We start from the raw sequence: 16,196 nt of genomic DNA, 5'->3' as shown, positions 1-16,196 counted from the left end.
TCTCCTTTCACCTCTGAGGCTCTTCTTGGACACTTCTCTCAACTCCACACATTTTCCTATGTCCAGAGGTAGATTCCTGGATAGTTGAAGAAAATGAGAGATTTGGGCCCGCTGTGCACCATTTTCTATGGAAGTGGCCAGGCCTAAGGAGTCGGATTTAAAATTGAACTTACACTCAGGATACAGCCAAAGAAGAAAACAGGTACACTGAATAATCAAAAGATAATTAGTTGCCAACATCAGTTTTAGAAAAACTTAAGTCAATGCTTGGAGACATATACTTGAGGAATCAACTAAAAAGTTTTCTTTTTTTAATCTCCGAGTCTACTAATGTCTCTGTGTAAGATTTTCATAGTTTTCTTAGAGGTTTTAATGACAAAAACTCTTTTAATGACAAAAACAATATGCTTTGTTCCTCATTGCCTCTAAATCCTGGCTGTCTTTCAAGGTCCAAGTTACACCATAGCTTCCCCATGGTGTCTTTCTTGGTCATTTTAACTCATGTTGAGCACCTTCACTTTGACTGCCTAACAAATCATTTAATTTCCTCATTCTTTTATCCATTCATTCAGTATACGTTGAGTATCAGTTATGTCACTACTTAGGCACTGAGGTATAGTAATGAATACAACAGACAAAAATCCTTGTCTTGATGGAATTTACATCCTAGTGAGGAGAGTTAGAAAATGAACTCCATAAATAGGATATATCCACCTATCTATATCTAGGTCAGAGAAGGAAATGGCACCCCACTCCAGTACTCTTGCCTGGAAAATCCCATGGGCAGAGGACCCTGGTAGGCTGCAGTCCATGGGGTTGCTAGGAGTCGGACACGACTGAACAACTTCACTTTCACTTTTCACTTTCATGCATTGGAGAAGGAATTGGCAACCCACTCCAGTGTTCTTGCCTGGAGAATCCCAGGGACGGGGGAGCCTGGTGGGCTCCGTCCATGGGGTCACACAGAGTTGGACACGACTGAAGCGACTTAGTAGCAGCAGCAGCAGCAGCATATCTAAGTAGTGGAAGTGAAAGTCGCTCAGTCCTGTCTGACTCTTTGCAAGCCCATGGACTATAGAGTCCATAGAATTCTCCAAGCCAGAATATTGGAATGGGTAGCCTTTCCCTTCTCCAGGGGATTGTCCCAACTCAGGGATTGAACCCAGGTCTCCTGCATTGCAGGTGGATTCTTTACCAGCTGAGCCACAAGGGATGCCCAAGAATACTGGAGCGGGTAGACATCTAGGTAGGCAGACAGATACAGACAGGTAGTTAGATGGTAGACCAGATGGAGGTAACAGTGGAGGTGTTACAGAGGAATATGAAGCAAAGGACAATAATGTCAGCCAGGTAGGGGTTCAGAACTGCAACTGGAAATAAGATGTTCTGGGAAAGCTTCACTGAGAAGATGACATCAAGCCAAGACCTGAAAGAGGTGAAGCAATAACCTGTACGGAAATCTGAGGTGGGCTCCAGCCTGCAGTGCAACTGGAGTGGCCACAGCGAGTGATGAGCCAGGGAAGCAGGGGCACCTGACGAGGTGGACGACCTGAAGACTGTGAGCGCTTGGGAAGGCCAGTAATTATGACTAACATGCATACAGAGAGCATTCACCATACCATTTGTTTCTTGGCACAGAATGATTCAATAACTCCACAGAGACACAGGCTATAAGGAAGAGGAAGGCACTGGAAGCCAAAACCTACCTTTGCAGAATCGGAAACGTTATCCCAGTATGGAGAAGGGAAGTCCACTTGCCCCATCAAAATCTGATCAAAAAGCACCTCCTGGTCATCACCGCTTCTGTTTAGACGAAAGACAATAATAAAGAATAAACACAGGAAAATGCCAACTCACGGTATCCTTATGCATCGGAGGCCTTCCTTCCCCCGTAAATGTGTAAAACATTGTGTTTTTAAGCAATTCAAAATGTCAGTATGGAACTGCTTTGGCAAATTAAGAAAGAATGAGTTCTTAAATTATATGAGAAAGATTTATGGAAGGCATGTAAACTAGCGTGCACAACACGGAAAAAATAACAAGTCCTTATTAAGCAAAAGGTAGTAAAGTTATGTTCTTTAACACAGCATTCCATTCTTTTCCTGCTACAGGCTCCTTTATGCATGGAGGCTGAATGGATCATTCAGAGAATGGACAAATGCCTTGTGGGTGCTGAATGAAGGATCACTGCTCATACCCACGGAACGGAGGGAAACCACACAGCAGGATGTAAGTAATGACGCCAGCCGCCCAGATGTCCACCTTGAGGCCATATCTGAAAAGGTAAGTGACGCCGCCGTTAGCAAAGTCGGGCTGGGACAAATTACGGAGCATGGCAAAATGGATGGTTCTGCTATCATAAACCAAACAGCAAACGAAGCAAAAATTTAAAAAAAGCCACAACTAACACTAAACTACAACCCACTGGCTAAACAAAATTCAAGAAAAGAATAATAATTAAAAAGACAATTTAAGGCACATGATTAAAAATCAAAGTAACGCTAAGGTCATGTCTAAATATCAGTAAGTGAACGGTTTCAGTAACAATGCCTATTATAGTCATATCAAGTTTGTAATTTTTGATTATTATTTTTTATGAAGAGTATAACTGCTTTACAACGTTGTGTTAGTTTCTGCTATACAATGAAGTGGGTTGGTTGTATGCATGCATATACTCCCTCCCTCTTGGACCTCTCTCCCACCTTGCCTCCATCCCACATCTAGGTCATCGCAGAGCACTGAGCTGAGCTCCCTTGCTATACGGCCATTTCCCACTATTTACCTGTTTTACACATGGTAGTGTATATATTCGGAGAAGGCAATGGCACCCCACTCCAGTACTCTTGTCTGGAAAATCCCATGGACAGAGGAGCCTGGTGGGCTGCAGTCCATGGGGTCGCATAGAGTCGGACACGACTGAGCGACTTCACTTTCATTTTTCACTTTCATGCATTGGAGAAGGAAATGGCAACCCACTCCAGTGTTCTTGCCTGGAGAATCCCAGGGACAGCGGAACCTGGTGGGCTGCCATCTATGGGGTCGCACAGAGTCGGACATGACTGAAGCGCCTTAGCAGCAGCAGCAGCAGTGTATATATTAACATGTCAATTCTAATCTCCCATTTGGTCCCACCCTCCCCTTATCCCCTTGGGTCTGTAAGTCCATTCTCTATGTCTAGTTATATAAGATTTAAGACAGAGACAGGCCTGTGAGACAATTTAGGTCCCAAATTTTAGAAATAATAATTACACATAAGACATTCTCTAATCTATAAAGCACTGGCATACATCATCTGATTTTGTTTTCCCAATAACTTTGTACCTTGTACAGGACAAGTATTATTGCCTGCTTTATAAGAAAGAAAACCTAAATTCAGAGGGGTAAATAATTTGGATCAAGATCACACAATTAGTGGCCCAGCTGAGTTCCAACCAACGTCTTCAGGACCCAACCAAATTCTTCTGCCCCGCACCACTCCTCCCCAGTGGGCCATCAGAGCACCCACCAGGGCATCGCCTGAGGTGGTGCCTCGGAGGAGGCCAGGCGCGGCCACAGATGTGGCTCCCAGTCAAATCTATGAATAAGAAAGTCCTCATTACCCTGCGTTGGGGATTTCTCTTCTCATCTGTTCTGTATTTCTGCCTTTCCGGTCTATGCATCTACAGTACAAGTAGAAAAACTACCTCCAGCCGTCACAGGGGAAGATAATATCTACAGTGCTAGGTGTGGTCTGGTGCCACTCATGAGAAGTGGAAGGGCTGTCCCTTCTTGCTCTCCCACCCTTCCCCATCCTTCTGTTTAAGGACAGCGTTCAGAACACTGCCAGTAATCCTCGGCAAGAAATGGGGCTTACTGAAAGAGCCGTTTGCCCACCTAGACCTGGAGTTCAATTGCTGACTCAGCTACTGTCATGAGCTTATATCAGTCATCAGAGACTGAGTTTTTTTATATGCAAAATGGGGATTATATCATCTACTGGAAGAGTAAGAACTAAATACAGGAGTTTAGCACCTGGCATATGGTACTAGGTCGCCAGTAAGCATTAGGCCACCCTACTATCTCCCCTGATTCTAGAGATTTTCTTTAATCTGTGCTGGCTGCACTCAGAAACAAGCCAACTCCCAGTGGCCTTCTGATGCCTGAGGGTGTTTGTGCTGCACAGATAGTCCATGAGCTGCCCAGTGGACCAAAGTCGGACTGGAACTGGGGAATAAGGAGAGCTTAGGAGAAGTGACCACAGGGACTGTACTCACCCCACACAGCGTGTCTGTTTCTTTTATCTCCCAAAGCTAGTTAATTACCACTCTATGTCTCTCTGTTAATTTGAATATTTTTTACTAAGGGGTTAATAATGGCTGTTCTACCTTTAATAAAGGCCAAAAGGAAGGCTTAAGCAAGACTGCAGTAATTGGCAACTTGATTGGGAAAACAGAAAAAATGGCTTTTACTTCTCAAGTTAAAAAAAAAAGTGAAAAATAGCTGATAGCTAGTTCTGTCTGGATGGAACACAGCACTATGTCATCTATTCTCAAAGCAGACTATGTTGCAAGCACATCACTGCAATAAACACATGAAAAGCATTTACCCAGTCTCTGCAATGATTTCAGGAGCCACGTATGTTGGGGTACCACACACGGTGTACAGGGGGCCATCTACAATGGTGGCCAGTCCAAAGTCACCCAGCTTCAGCGATTTGCTGCCATCTTGGTGTTCATACACCTAAAATAAAAATTAAAAGTGAAAATGCCTTAAAAAATAAGGACATTGTGGTGTAAATTTAATATATGTTGACCTAAAACACAGACTGCCAGATATTTCTCTAGCAAACATGGATTTATTCAGGATCAGCAGAGAATTACAATTTGAAGTCTGTACCCACCTGCAGCCATGAAATTAAAAGATGCTTACTCCTTGGAAGGAAAGTTATGACCAACCTAGATAGCATATTCAAAAGCAGAGACATTACTTTGCCAACGAAGGTTCGTCTAGTCAAGGCTATGGCTTTTCCAGTAGTCATGTATGGATGTGAGGGTTGGACTGTGAAGAAAGCTGAGCGCCAAAGAATTGATGCTTTTGAACTGTGGTGTTGGAGAAGACGTCTTGAGAGTCCCTTGGACTGCAAGGAAATCCAACCAGTCCATTCTGAAGGAGATCAGCCCTGGAATTTATTTGGAAGGAATGATGCTAAAGCTGAAACTCCAGTACTTTGGTCACCTCATGCGAAGAGTTGAGTCATTGGAAAAGACTCTGATGCTGGGAGGGACTGGGGGCAGGAGAAGGGGACGACAGAGGATGAGATGGCTGGATGGCATCACTGACTCGATGGACTTGAGTCTGATTGAACTCCGGGAGTTGGTGATGGACAGGGAGGCCTAGCATGCTGCGATTCATGGGGTTGCAAAGAGTTGGACACGACTGAGCGACTGAACTGAACTGAACTGAACCCACGACAAGTTACCTCCAAGTCCCCACATGGCAAGGGAAGGAAATACATTTACAGAGAGGAACAGGAAATGGGAGGACTATGGAAACAAACAGTCCATGGCTTTTCATTGGCTGAGTCCTTGCCAGGAAAGAAGAGGAGTCTCTCTTCTTCCTGTTGGGCTCAACTATGGTCATAGGACATGAGAGCTTCCCCTTCTGGTCTGCTGACTATTAATAATTGCGATTTCGGTTGATTTATTTCTTAACATTTATTTTTCATAAAATAAAAACTCAGGCAACTATGCAGGGGTATACATACAAGAACATCTTTATATTGCTGCAGAATTAAGAACATGGCAAACACCCAGGAAATGAAAGTTCATTAAATTATGGCATGTTCATATAATGGGAGGCTATAGGACTGTTAGAATGGTGATGTGAGTTTACATTTATTGAAATAAGTTAGATTTGGGAAGTGAGGACAGACTTCTGACTGGTTGCATAAAATGTCTATTGAAGAAAAAAATATGTACTAAGAAAGATGTCTGGAAGGACATTATATTGGTGTGTCTGTCTCTGAGTGGTAAGATTATAGGAGATTTTCTTTTCCTTTTGATTATCTATATTTGATGTTTGCTGCAATTCAAATTGATTTGCATAACACAATGAAATATAGAAATATAGATTTTGTGCTAAAAAACAAAAAAATATAGATTTGTGTTTAGTGCAAAATATTCAGTTTATGAAAATGTCTTCATTTTAATGTATCAGAAGCTTTAAAGATGCAGTTCTTTAGTAAATGGAACAAAAAAACTACACATCTATTAAAACACTTTATTTTCAGTGCCCCATATTTCCAACAAGATCTATTTATATTTTTTTATTAATAATTGAAAGGGGCATTAACATTTCATTTCACCTGTGGCAATTTGGAAAGATTTATCAGGTGCAGAGTCAGCATTCTGTCCAGTTTTCCTTATTAAGGCAGTAATAAGTCTTTCACCTTATTATAGTCTTTCTCTAATCTTTCACCCAACGAATCAAGAAAAGGATGCATGTGACCACGGGCAAGTATTTAACTGCTTTAATTCTAGCCCCCAATCAAACAAAATGGATCTGTTCTAAACAGTATACCAAACAACGTCTGTTATTTTAAAGACAGTATCAAAGGGCATTCAGAATTCTAATTCAGAACCCTCCATTGGAACCAATAAAATACAGAAAAGAGAGCCAGTAAAAGGCTAGTATTCCCATCGCCAGGAGATGCCCCAAGGAAACGGTGAAGTTCTCCACGTACATCAAAATAATTCTTCCAGCCCATTGAGGCCTGCATGTGCCCCTGTTATTGCTCTATGATCATCTGTACTTGCTACAGCAGTATGAACCTCACACACAGCAAGGCACATCTCCACACATCAGGAGCATGGCTACCGTTCACACACCGCATCTGCCCTCCTTTGGAAAAAATAGGTTCACTTCTCATTTCACTACAGCATCAAGTGCAGATGTTTGGCCAGCTAAGCTGCAGTATCAGCAATGATCGTTTGGATCTAACTGTTCTGGCAGAAAAAAAGGCAGCCAGAGCCTCCTCTCTGGAGAGACTGTCTTTTCTGGGCAGAAAATGTTTGTTCACATTTTCTCCATACTCGGAACACAGAGTCCTCTCCCTGAGGGCTCAGCCACAATGAAGTGCGGGCTGCCCTTAGGCAGGTATCCAGAGGCTTGGGGGGCCACCTGCACTTGCGCTGTTGGGGCAAGGACAGCTGTATGTCCCCCAAGGATGTGGCTTTGCCCAGTGGTCCTCTGAGATGGACACCATCGTCCCTACTTTAATGAAGCAGCCATCCAGCTCCGGTCGGCATCAGCAAGTTTGAATCATGGACTCTGAAGTATCAGAGATGCAAAACATAATATCCTCCCTGACTTAAACGCTCTCAGGCAAAAGAAATCCCTAAATTGTGGTCTTAGCATGTCAGCCATTCAGGTCGTCCAAATGACAAGCAAATGTTTTTCATGAAAAGAAATCTGAGCTGGGAACACCTAGTAGATCATCTAGTTTAATCCCCAGACAGAGCAGAAGTGTTTACTTCCCTAATTCCATTTTGTTACCAACAATCTCTTCGAAATGCAAAATAACCTCTTGCTTTGATGTTCTGTTAGGTCCAAACATTCATGGTGCCTGTTTTGTGAGGTTGTGCAGAGTTCAAATCACATAACTCCATTTACACAGAGATTTTGTGGCTTGTTTCTAAACATACTATCCATAATCACCCAACTCTATTCAAAAGTTGGGCAAAGGCAGATGCAGTCATAAGTAACATGTTAGTTCTGAATATGACCATGTAATTTTCCTCCATGTACCAAAGGGTTTTTTTTAAGCATCTACATTTTAACAGGAATTTCATCTTACAGCCATATGCCAATTATATTTAATATAGCTAAGTAATAAAGTTCAAAGCTTCAATAACTAAGCAAAAACCACTAAAGACTTACCTAAAATAAAGAAAATGAAGATTATTTAATGATAAAAATCAAAGTAAACCAGCATCGTTTAAATGAAATACACAGAATCGATCCTTTTCATGTTTTCATCTCTCTTTAATCACTACTATGCTTCTCTCTCTCTCTCTTTAACTTTGAAAACCATACAGTAGAATTTTCATGAAATTAAAGTGATGTTTAGGAGAGGCAATAAGAGCTAAGAAACAAAGGCCTAATCCACGTAATTGAAAACATTTCTGGACCCAAGTACATTTGAAATGCTTCAGCAAAATGTTTTTGCAGGTGAATAAATGTCCAGTCCTCTCGTTTAGAATTCTGTTTAACTTACTTACCATCAGGCAGGGCAGGAAACAAGGTTGCTTTGGGTTTTTCTCTGTCAACACTTGGGGAGAAGGATATAGAAGAATATATTGTCGTGTCTCCCTTCCTCCCGTGGGAGAGCACCTTCCCTAAGTGCTATTGGATTGGCCAAAAAAATCGTGTTTTTCCGTAGGAGCATACAGCAAACCCGAACAAACTTTTTGGCCAACCCATCCCAACGGGCATCTCACAGCTGGGCTCCTGAGAGCTCCTGCTGCCGCCTGAGCTGGACTCTCCTCACCTCTGCCCCAGCCGTTTACAGCAGGGCAGGAATGAGGCCATTTTAAAATGTAGTCAAAACTTTTGTTAAAAATCACCGATTGTGAAATGCATGTGTTTCAAATGTGTGTGTGTGTGTGAGCACACACACAATCTTCACAAAACCATCTCCAGAAAGTATTTCACCAAATGGCAGCTATAAATTCACTTTGAACTAAGTTTTTAATTAAACGTTAGGAGTTGGAAAAGCTTCTAACACGTTCACGTCGAAAATGCGGTGTCCGTGGCGTCTCCCACTCTCGGAATCGAGTTCCTTAGCTTGTCTCCTCATCCTGACCTCCTTTCAGAAAGAACCTTAACAGCCTGCAAGTATAAGTTTGGGCAGCCTGACCCAGCAAGTGGGGTTCTGGTTGAAGAACTTTTTGCTGTAACTGTATTTTAAAGTCTCCATAAAACATGCCCCACACATGAGGTGGGGGTGCATTAATTGTCAATCAAAGAGTATTCACAACATGAGATATAATTTAATGTTCATCCAGGCCCTTTAAATACTATAGATGTTCCCCCACATTTTAAACGCCGAGGGGCTATTAAAGAGATGGGGATTAGTGCAAATTACCCAGTATGTAGTGCTTTCACTGTTTTAACTAAGCAGTAAAACTGTGTAATTGCACAACACTAATTGAATGCAGCCACACATAATTGTGGGCTGCCATATGTATCCTATTACCATAAAGACTGTCAGTGTTTTGTAAGCTACTCTTGTGATCATTGCAGATGGCTACAGTCAGAAAAGTTGTTCTCTAGGGTTTATTATATGGCTATAAAGACATCCCATGATTTGACAGGCTAAATGTGTTAAATGGCAACAATTATGAAAAAGGTTCCAATTAAAAGCTGAAGGCATGTCCTACCAAGAATAGACCTAGTGAAAGGTCAGGTACGTAGGTTTTTGGTATGCTGCTATTTTACACAGGATTTTCTTTTTTTAAAGGAGAGTTTTTTTGTTTCTTTTTCATTTATTTAGGGTTTCGCAGTAGTTGTAACTTACTGAAGAGAAGATTTGGGGCATATGTCTGATCTCGCTTGGATGAGAAACTGAGACCATTTGAAAAAGTTATTTGAAAAACTAAAAGATTTAATACAGGGTTATAAAATGCAGCCGGTGGCCATAAAATAATATGAAAATTCACAGATAACCTGAACCCAGTTAAATGGTTTCTGAGATTCCCATAATAGAGAACTAAAAGCTGACTAATGTAACAGATGTGTTGGAACAAACATAATTGTCAATGATAATATGAATTCAAGGATAACCCTGTTGAAATATTGGCTAATGAACTGTCCGGAACCACTGAAATGTCTTCACAGAGGAACTCAATAGGTACTAAAAATTACTTCACCAGAGAGAATTTAACAAAACTGGCATGAAATTGACAAAGCTATGACAAAAAAGTGAATTTACTTTTTAACAAATATGGTATCCTTTAAAAAAGACATTTATTTTTCTTCTAGCCACAGAATATGGCCTTTATGACACTTTCTAAAAACAGTGGATTAAATTTAAACCTTTAAGAAGTGAAGTATAACAACATTTATGCAGGGAATTACTTAGCAAAATGTATTTTATGCTCCACATACTTTAGAATTAAGGCTGCTAAAAAAACTTAATTCTTAAAAAAACAAATTCATTTTATACCCACATGTAAAATCTTTATGAAACAAAAATTATGTGAAATAATAAAAATAAAAAAAGGTGTACAGAAGTCAGAAGAGGCTTGGCAACGTAAGAACAAAAAATAAAATAGCTTTTCAAAGTGTTACCCTAGAGATGTCTGTGAAGATGCAGAAGTGAATGCAAATTCCAGGAAACCTGACTCTCATCCGTTCTTTAAATCAGTCATGAAACTATCTAGAAAGGAGTTCTACGCAGCTGCAGTGAGATACAGCAAAAATGCACATTCCTGACTATAGTGATTGTACATCCCAGAATTCTGTTATAACTGGGAATTCAGTGTCAACTGCTGTTTTTAAAAACTATTACATTTTTGTCACACAAGTACTATCCAATATGTCATTGTAGGAAAACTGGAAAAGACAGATAACATTACAGAGAGAAAAGAATTAAACTCACTCGCAATCTTGACACCTAGAAATAACCATTGTTAAACATATGGGCCTATGAACTTCCAAAGCTTTCTCTCTCTTTCCTGTTCTTTTTCACTGGACTGCATACCCTGAACGCGTGCCCCAGTGAATAAGCATACATGCGTATCATGATTTCCAGTGCCTGCTGGATAGTCCATTGTATGGATGCACTAAAATAATAACCCGCCAGACTACTGCCCGCTGCCGTTTACTGAGCCCCTGCCAGGCCTCATGTCGAGGATTCATGCTTAACATCCCACTTAACGTTCACAACAACTCTGTTAAGTACTATCACCGGTATTTTTGCAGATGAAAAATATTGAGGCTCAGAGATGTTAAGTAACTTGCCGAATGTTACACAGCTAATAAATGGTAGAGCCAGAACTTAAGCCCGGGCATGTTCAAGTCCATGATTCTAACCAGTATGTCCTCCTGCCTCCCCCTTATGCCAATATTTTAAAAAATCAGTGCCCTGACCTATTTCTATATATACATTTTTCCTTTCCATGCTAAAAAACACTGAGATGATGATCCCTTTGTATGTATACATATCTGATATTTTTTTTTCTTTAGGTCACATTTCTAAAAGTAGAATTACTTGACCACAGAGTTCATATTATTTAAGGCTGTAGTTATGTATTACCAAACTACTTTTCAGAAGAGTTCCATCAGGTTAATCTTGAACCGAGTCATATGAGATGACTGGTTTCCTCCTAAGCTTGCCAACCCTGCATATTATTATTATTTATTATTAATCTTAGCTAGTCCAGTAAGACCATGTCATTTAAAAATAATTTGATTTACTTATTTATTTATAGCTGTGTTGGGTCTTTGTTGCTGCGTGGGCTTTTCTCTCGCTGTGGCGAGCAGGGGCTCACTCTCTAGCTGTGGCGTGCGGGCTTCTCATCACAGCGGCTTCTCTTGCTGTGGAGCACAGGCTCTAGGGCACACGGGCTTCAGTGGCTGTGGCACAAGGGTTTAGAAATTGAGGCTCCCAGGATTTAGAGCACGGGCTCAACAGCTGTGGTGCACGGCCTTAGTTACTCTGCGGCATGTGGGATCTTCCTGGGTCAGGGATCGAACCTACATCTCCTGCACTGGCAGGCGGTTTCTTTACCACTGAGGCACCAGCGAAGCCCCTTAAAATGAAGTGAATGATGGTATTCTACACCACAGTGACAGAGGAATGGGCAGTGGAACAGACAGATGCTGGCCCCCCCAGAGACACTGTACTTTGACTTCCTGTCTTCTTCCCCCTGGTGGAATCACAGGTCCTTGCAGAAGTGAAAGTCAAAGTCACTCAGTAGTGTCTGACTCTTTGTGACCCCATGGATGCTACAGTCCCTGGAATTCTCTAGGCCAGAATACTGGACTGGGTAGCTTTTCCCTTGGAGAAGGGCCCTCAGTAAATGCTTAGTACAATAACTGGCATATTACTGTAGTAAATTATGTTTGGGGAAAATGTTCTTTTTCTTATCCAAATGCAGATAGAAGGACTTTTTTTCTTTCCTAACGTTTTCAGTCACTCAGTCGTGTCTGACTCTTTGCGGCCCTATGGACTATAGCCTGCCAGGCTCCTCTGTCCATTGGATGTTCCAGGCAAGAATCCTGGAGTGGGTTGCCATTTCCTGCTCCAGGGATCAAACTCACATCTCTGGCATCTCCTGCACTGGCAGGCACATTTTTTACCACTAGTGCCACCTGGAAAAACAAGCATTCCATTTCTTCTTGGGGATTTCAGTGATTAAAAGCTACTGACTTTTCAAACAGGTGTAATTGTTAGAAAGTTTTTCCTTACGTCAACCTCAAATCTGTCATTAACGTCTTCTCCTTAGTTTGAGTTCAGTGTCTCATATGCAGCACAGAAAAGCTCTCCCATCTCCCGTCCGGCAGCCTCTGCTGGGCCACTCTGCTGCGCTCTCTCCATGTGTCTGGGTCCCGCCCCACTGAGCTCACGTGGCACGAGCAGGACAGAAGACTCTCGTGAGAGTGATGCTCTTTCAGGGAAAGCGTCTAAGGGCACATTGGTATTTTTAGCAGTCATGTCATACTGACTCTCGTAATGAACTTGTTATGGTCAATGAACAGCCTTTAAACTAGCCCAAATCTTCCCATTACTGTTTTTCCACAATGGTCATTAAAACAACCACACCAAAACAGACCTAGTCCATCGGGACTTATGCTTTTAACTCTTGTTAAATTCCATCTTACTGGTCTGGGACCTTTATGGAGCCAAAGATAGTTGCAGATCTCAGTTCTGTTATTTACTATATAGAATACATCTTCATGTCGACTCACTGGTAATGGTGATAAGGGCAGGGCCAGTGACAGACTCCTGTGAGATCCATGGCTCCCTTCCTTAGGGTGACCCCCAGTCTGTTCATCCACATTCTGGTGGCTCAAGTTCATCTTGCAGATCTATTCAACTGTCTTTGTTTATGACCTCTACTGTCCATCTGTGGCACTGGCCTTATCCATCAGTGGAGTGAGCTATCTGACCACAAAATGAGTTTACTTGAGGATTAAGACAGAAGGAAATCCATTATTTGGTAAAGTCAGTGTTGACCTGAACTGGAAACTAAGAAGAGCAGGAACACAACCTCTGGTTATCACTAGAGAAAAACAAGATAATTTATTCCTAGATTCAACCCATTTTGTGAAAATGCAGGTCGTTAGCTGTACATGCCACTTTGATGGGCAGCAAGGAACAGGCACAAATACCTTGACAGAGTTTCTAAAAGGAATTTTCTGACCTAGAGAAGCAGTTTCCCTGAGAAACTGCTTTTTCCCAAACAGTATTTAGGAGTTTGGAAGCAAAAAGATTTTTGAACAGAAATTTTTTTTATATCTCAAGAAAATTGCTGTTTATTTCTGGAATCTAATAAAAAACTAGTTATGTCAGTTATATTTTTGCCAGTAGGACTTTAATTTTCCTAAGGAGAAGGCATCTGTGTATACATTTAAAAAAGACGGTCCCAGCTCACTGCAAGAAACAGGCTGCTTTTTGCTGCCAAGGGTACAAGCTTGCCATCTAGCGGTGGCTCATGAAAATGGAAAGCAGTTGATCTTAGGCCATTTCTGTTTTGTTTTAAAGCAAAAAGTTCCTTTTTGTCATAAACTATCACGTCGGATGTGATGCATACAATGGTTTATGCATAAATGCAGCTGGGGAAGCTCTGTACTTACTCCGCTCCCTTCAGAAAGGTTTATTCTGCAGCCAACGTGGGTCCTTAATGTAACTGATGGATTGAGAAATGACTAAGGCTTGCCATATTTGTTTGGCTGCATCGTGTCTTAGTTGCGTTATGTGGGATCTTTAGTTGTGGCAAGTGGGATTTAGTTCCCTGACCAAGGATAGAACCCCGGGCCCCTGCACTGCGAGTGTGGAGTCGCCATTCACTCACTCTCTCGTCTAATCCACCCTCTCATCCACCTGTCACTCATCCACAGCATCTAAGGACCAGGCCTGATAAAGCAAAAGAATCACATAAATTCACTGACACAATATACTAATTAATAAAATAAGGCCTTAGTAACAATGTGATAATAAAATTATAAGAGCTATTTCTATTAGGTCAGCTCCCAGTTTTCACCTAAAATATGACTGGAAACATCACTGTACACGTGTTTTTTTTTTTTTTTCATTAAAATGCCTTGATCTTTAAGTACTCAGACTTGAATAAATCATTCATAGGATCAATATAGAGCTGAAGGCCAAACTACAATATTTTTATATTGCTCTTTAAGAATTAAAAATAAAAGAGTTCTCAAAGTTTTTTCTTATACGATACTATATAAAATGAAATCTATAGCTGAAATGCCTACAAATGTAAAACATAATTCTTTGCTACTTATTATAAACACTAAACACTTATGAAGCAAAAATTTATCAGCAGTCTAACAGTTCAGGGTTTTTTTTTTTAAGATCTCTTCATAAAATAGTAATGCAAAGTGTGCAGTGGGGCCTTTTTTATTTAAGTTTCTGGCAGTTAGAAATGGATTGAAACTCTCTGCATTAAATTTATTATAGCATTTTTCCAAAAATAGTCTCTGGCTCTACATTTTTCCATTAGATGGTAAATCCATGCCTGGGTAAATAGTAACACTTTAAAAGCAATGTCAAAACTGATGAAAGATGATTGTTACAACTTACAGTTTTAAACAGTTTCATTTTTAGGGATAATTTAATTTTTATTACAAATAAAAGGGGAATAAAAAAAGAAGGGAATAGTCACATGGTATCTCTTTATCGTCATACAGTCCCCTTAAAGGAGACCCAAAGGAGTTAAGTATCTTGTTCAAGGTCAGAGGATCAGCCAGTGTAAGAGTAAAGCCCTTGGTTTTGAACTTTTGTCCATCTGACTATAAATCCTGAGTATGTGATTTTGTGTCTCCCATGATGATTCTTCTTATTTCCACAGACAGGTCAATAGAATGTGAAATTAATAGAAGTCTCAAGGGCAATTAGTAATGTCATCCTAATTTTGTTAAAATTATTCTATTCTTCTACCTAGTTTATCCCATAATAGCTTTATCCCTGCAAAGCTCGCCAATCCTTACTACTGTCCTATAGAAAGAAATGACTATACTGGAGAGGCAGAATTCTTTTAGTTTTTCATATATATATATATATTTTTTAAACCTGAATTATGAATGACTGCAATTGTGTGTTTATATATATATATATTTTCTCATTTCATACATATTTTTCTCATTCTTAAATTAGAAAAGAAAGGGAAAAGGGAGAGAATTTTTTTTTCTTTTTTGGGTAATTTAAAGTAAAATATGTTCGAACAAACACAGTACTTTCAAAGGATCCTGCAAATTGTCATTTTAGTAAACGCACACTGCTCTGTAACCATTTATGTCATTTATAGAAACAGTGCTCTGGTGAGAAGCAGGTGAACAATGGGTACACAAAACTGAACTGCAAAAGCAGAAAGGAAAATGAGACTTTAATTTTCCATCACTGAATTTTCGGAGCTTAGAGAAATTTTTAAACAAAGGCTCAGTTGTAATTCCGTTCCCGTGAGACAATCCTACATAAGTCAGGACACAGGAAGAATGAGTGCAGACGAGGGGAAATTGCTGCCGTTTATGGAGGCAGCTATGCAGAAGAGAATGTTTAGGCTACTGTGGAGATGTGGAATTTGAGGGCCAATTAAGTCAGAACTCCATCATCTGACCTCTGCCACCTTCGTTAGCCAGCAGCTCCAAGATCACTAACCTAATTGCAATTAACTGCTTGTATATGTATTTGTTTCTTTTCTTTTTAATACTTATTTTTATTTGACTATGGGGTCTTAGTTACAGCATGTGGGATCTAGTTCCTCGACCAAGGATTGAATCTTAGGCCACCTGCACTGGGAGCTCAGAGTCTTAGCCACTGGACCACGTGGAAGTCCCTGTGTACGTATTTTTTAAACGCCTATTTTTCCTACTTGAATGTCCCTCCATGGAGGTATGCGTCTTCCTGTTCCCTGGCACAGTCCCTGGCAGGCAAGCAGTAAACCTCTCTCCCCAGTTCACACTTTATATAGTCT

At 40.7% G+C, this 16,196-nt stretch overlaps 1 protein-coding gene across 4 annotated transcripts in view; it reads right to left on the bottom strand.

Moving 5' to 3' along the window:
* The window catches only part of DCLK1 (doublecortin like kinase 1), a 352,130-nt gene that overhangs the window by 35,966 nt on the left and 299,968 nt on the right, over positions 1 to 16,196 (bottom strand). For all 4 annotated transcript variants that reach the window (XM_061434782.1, XM_061434781.1, XM_061434784.1 and 1 more), the window contains 3 exons: positions 4,586 to 4,719; positions 2,198 to 2,275; positions 1,707 to 1,803 (listed from right to left, as the gene is read on the bottom strand). In XM_061434782.1, coding sequence (XP_061290766.1) covers positions 1,707 to 1,803; positions 2,198 to 2,275; positions 4,586 to 4,719 — 309 coding nt within the window. The remainder of the gene's footprint in view (positions 1 to 1,706; positions 1,804 to 2,197; positions 2,276 to 4,585; positions 4,720 to 16,196) is intronic.

Source organism: Bos javanicus, chromosome 12 (assembly GCF_032452875.1).
Source record: "Bos javanicus breed banteng chromosome 12, ARS-OSU_banteng_1.0, whole genome shotgun sequence".
Taxonomy (NCBI): Eukaryota; Metazoa; Chordata; class Mammalia; order Artiodactyla; family Bovidae; genus Bos; species Bos javanicus.
The sequence above is the reverse complement of the archived record's forward strand: the minus strand, read 5'-3'. Positions and strand labels throughout refer to the sequence as shown.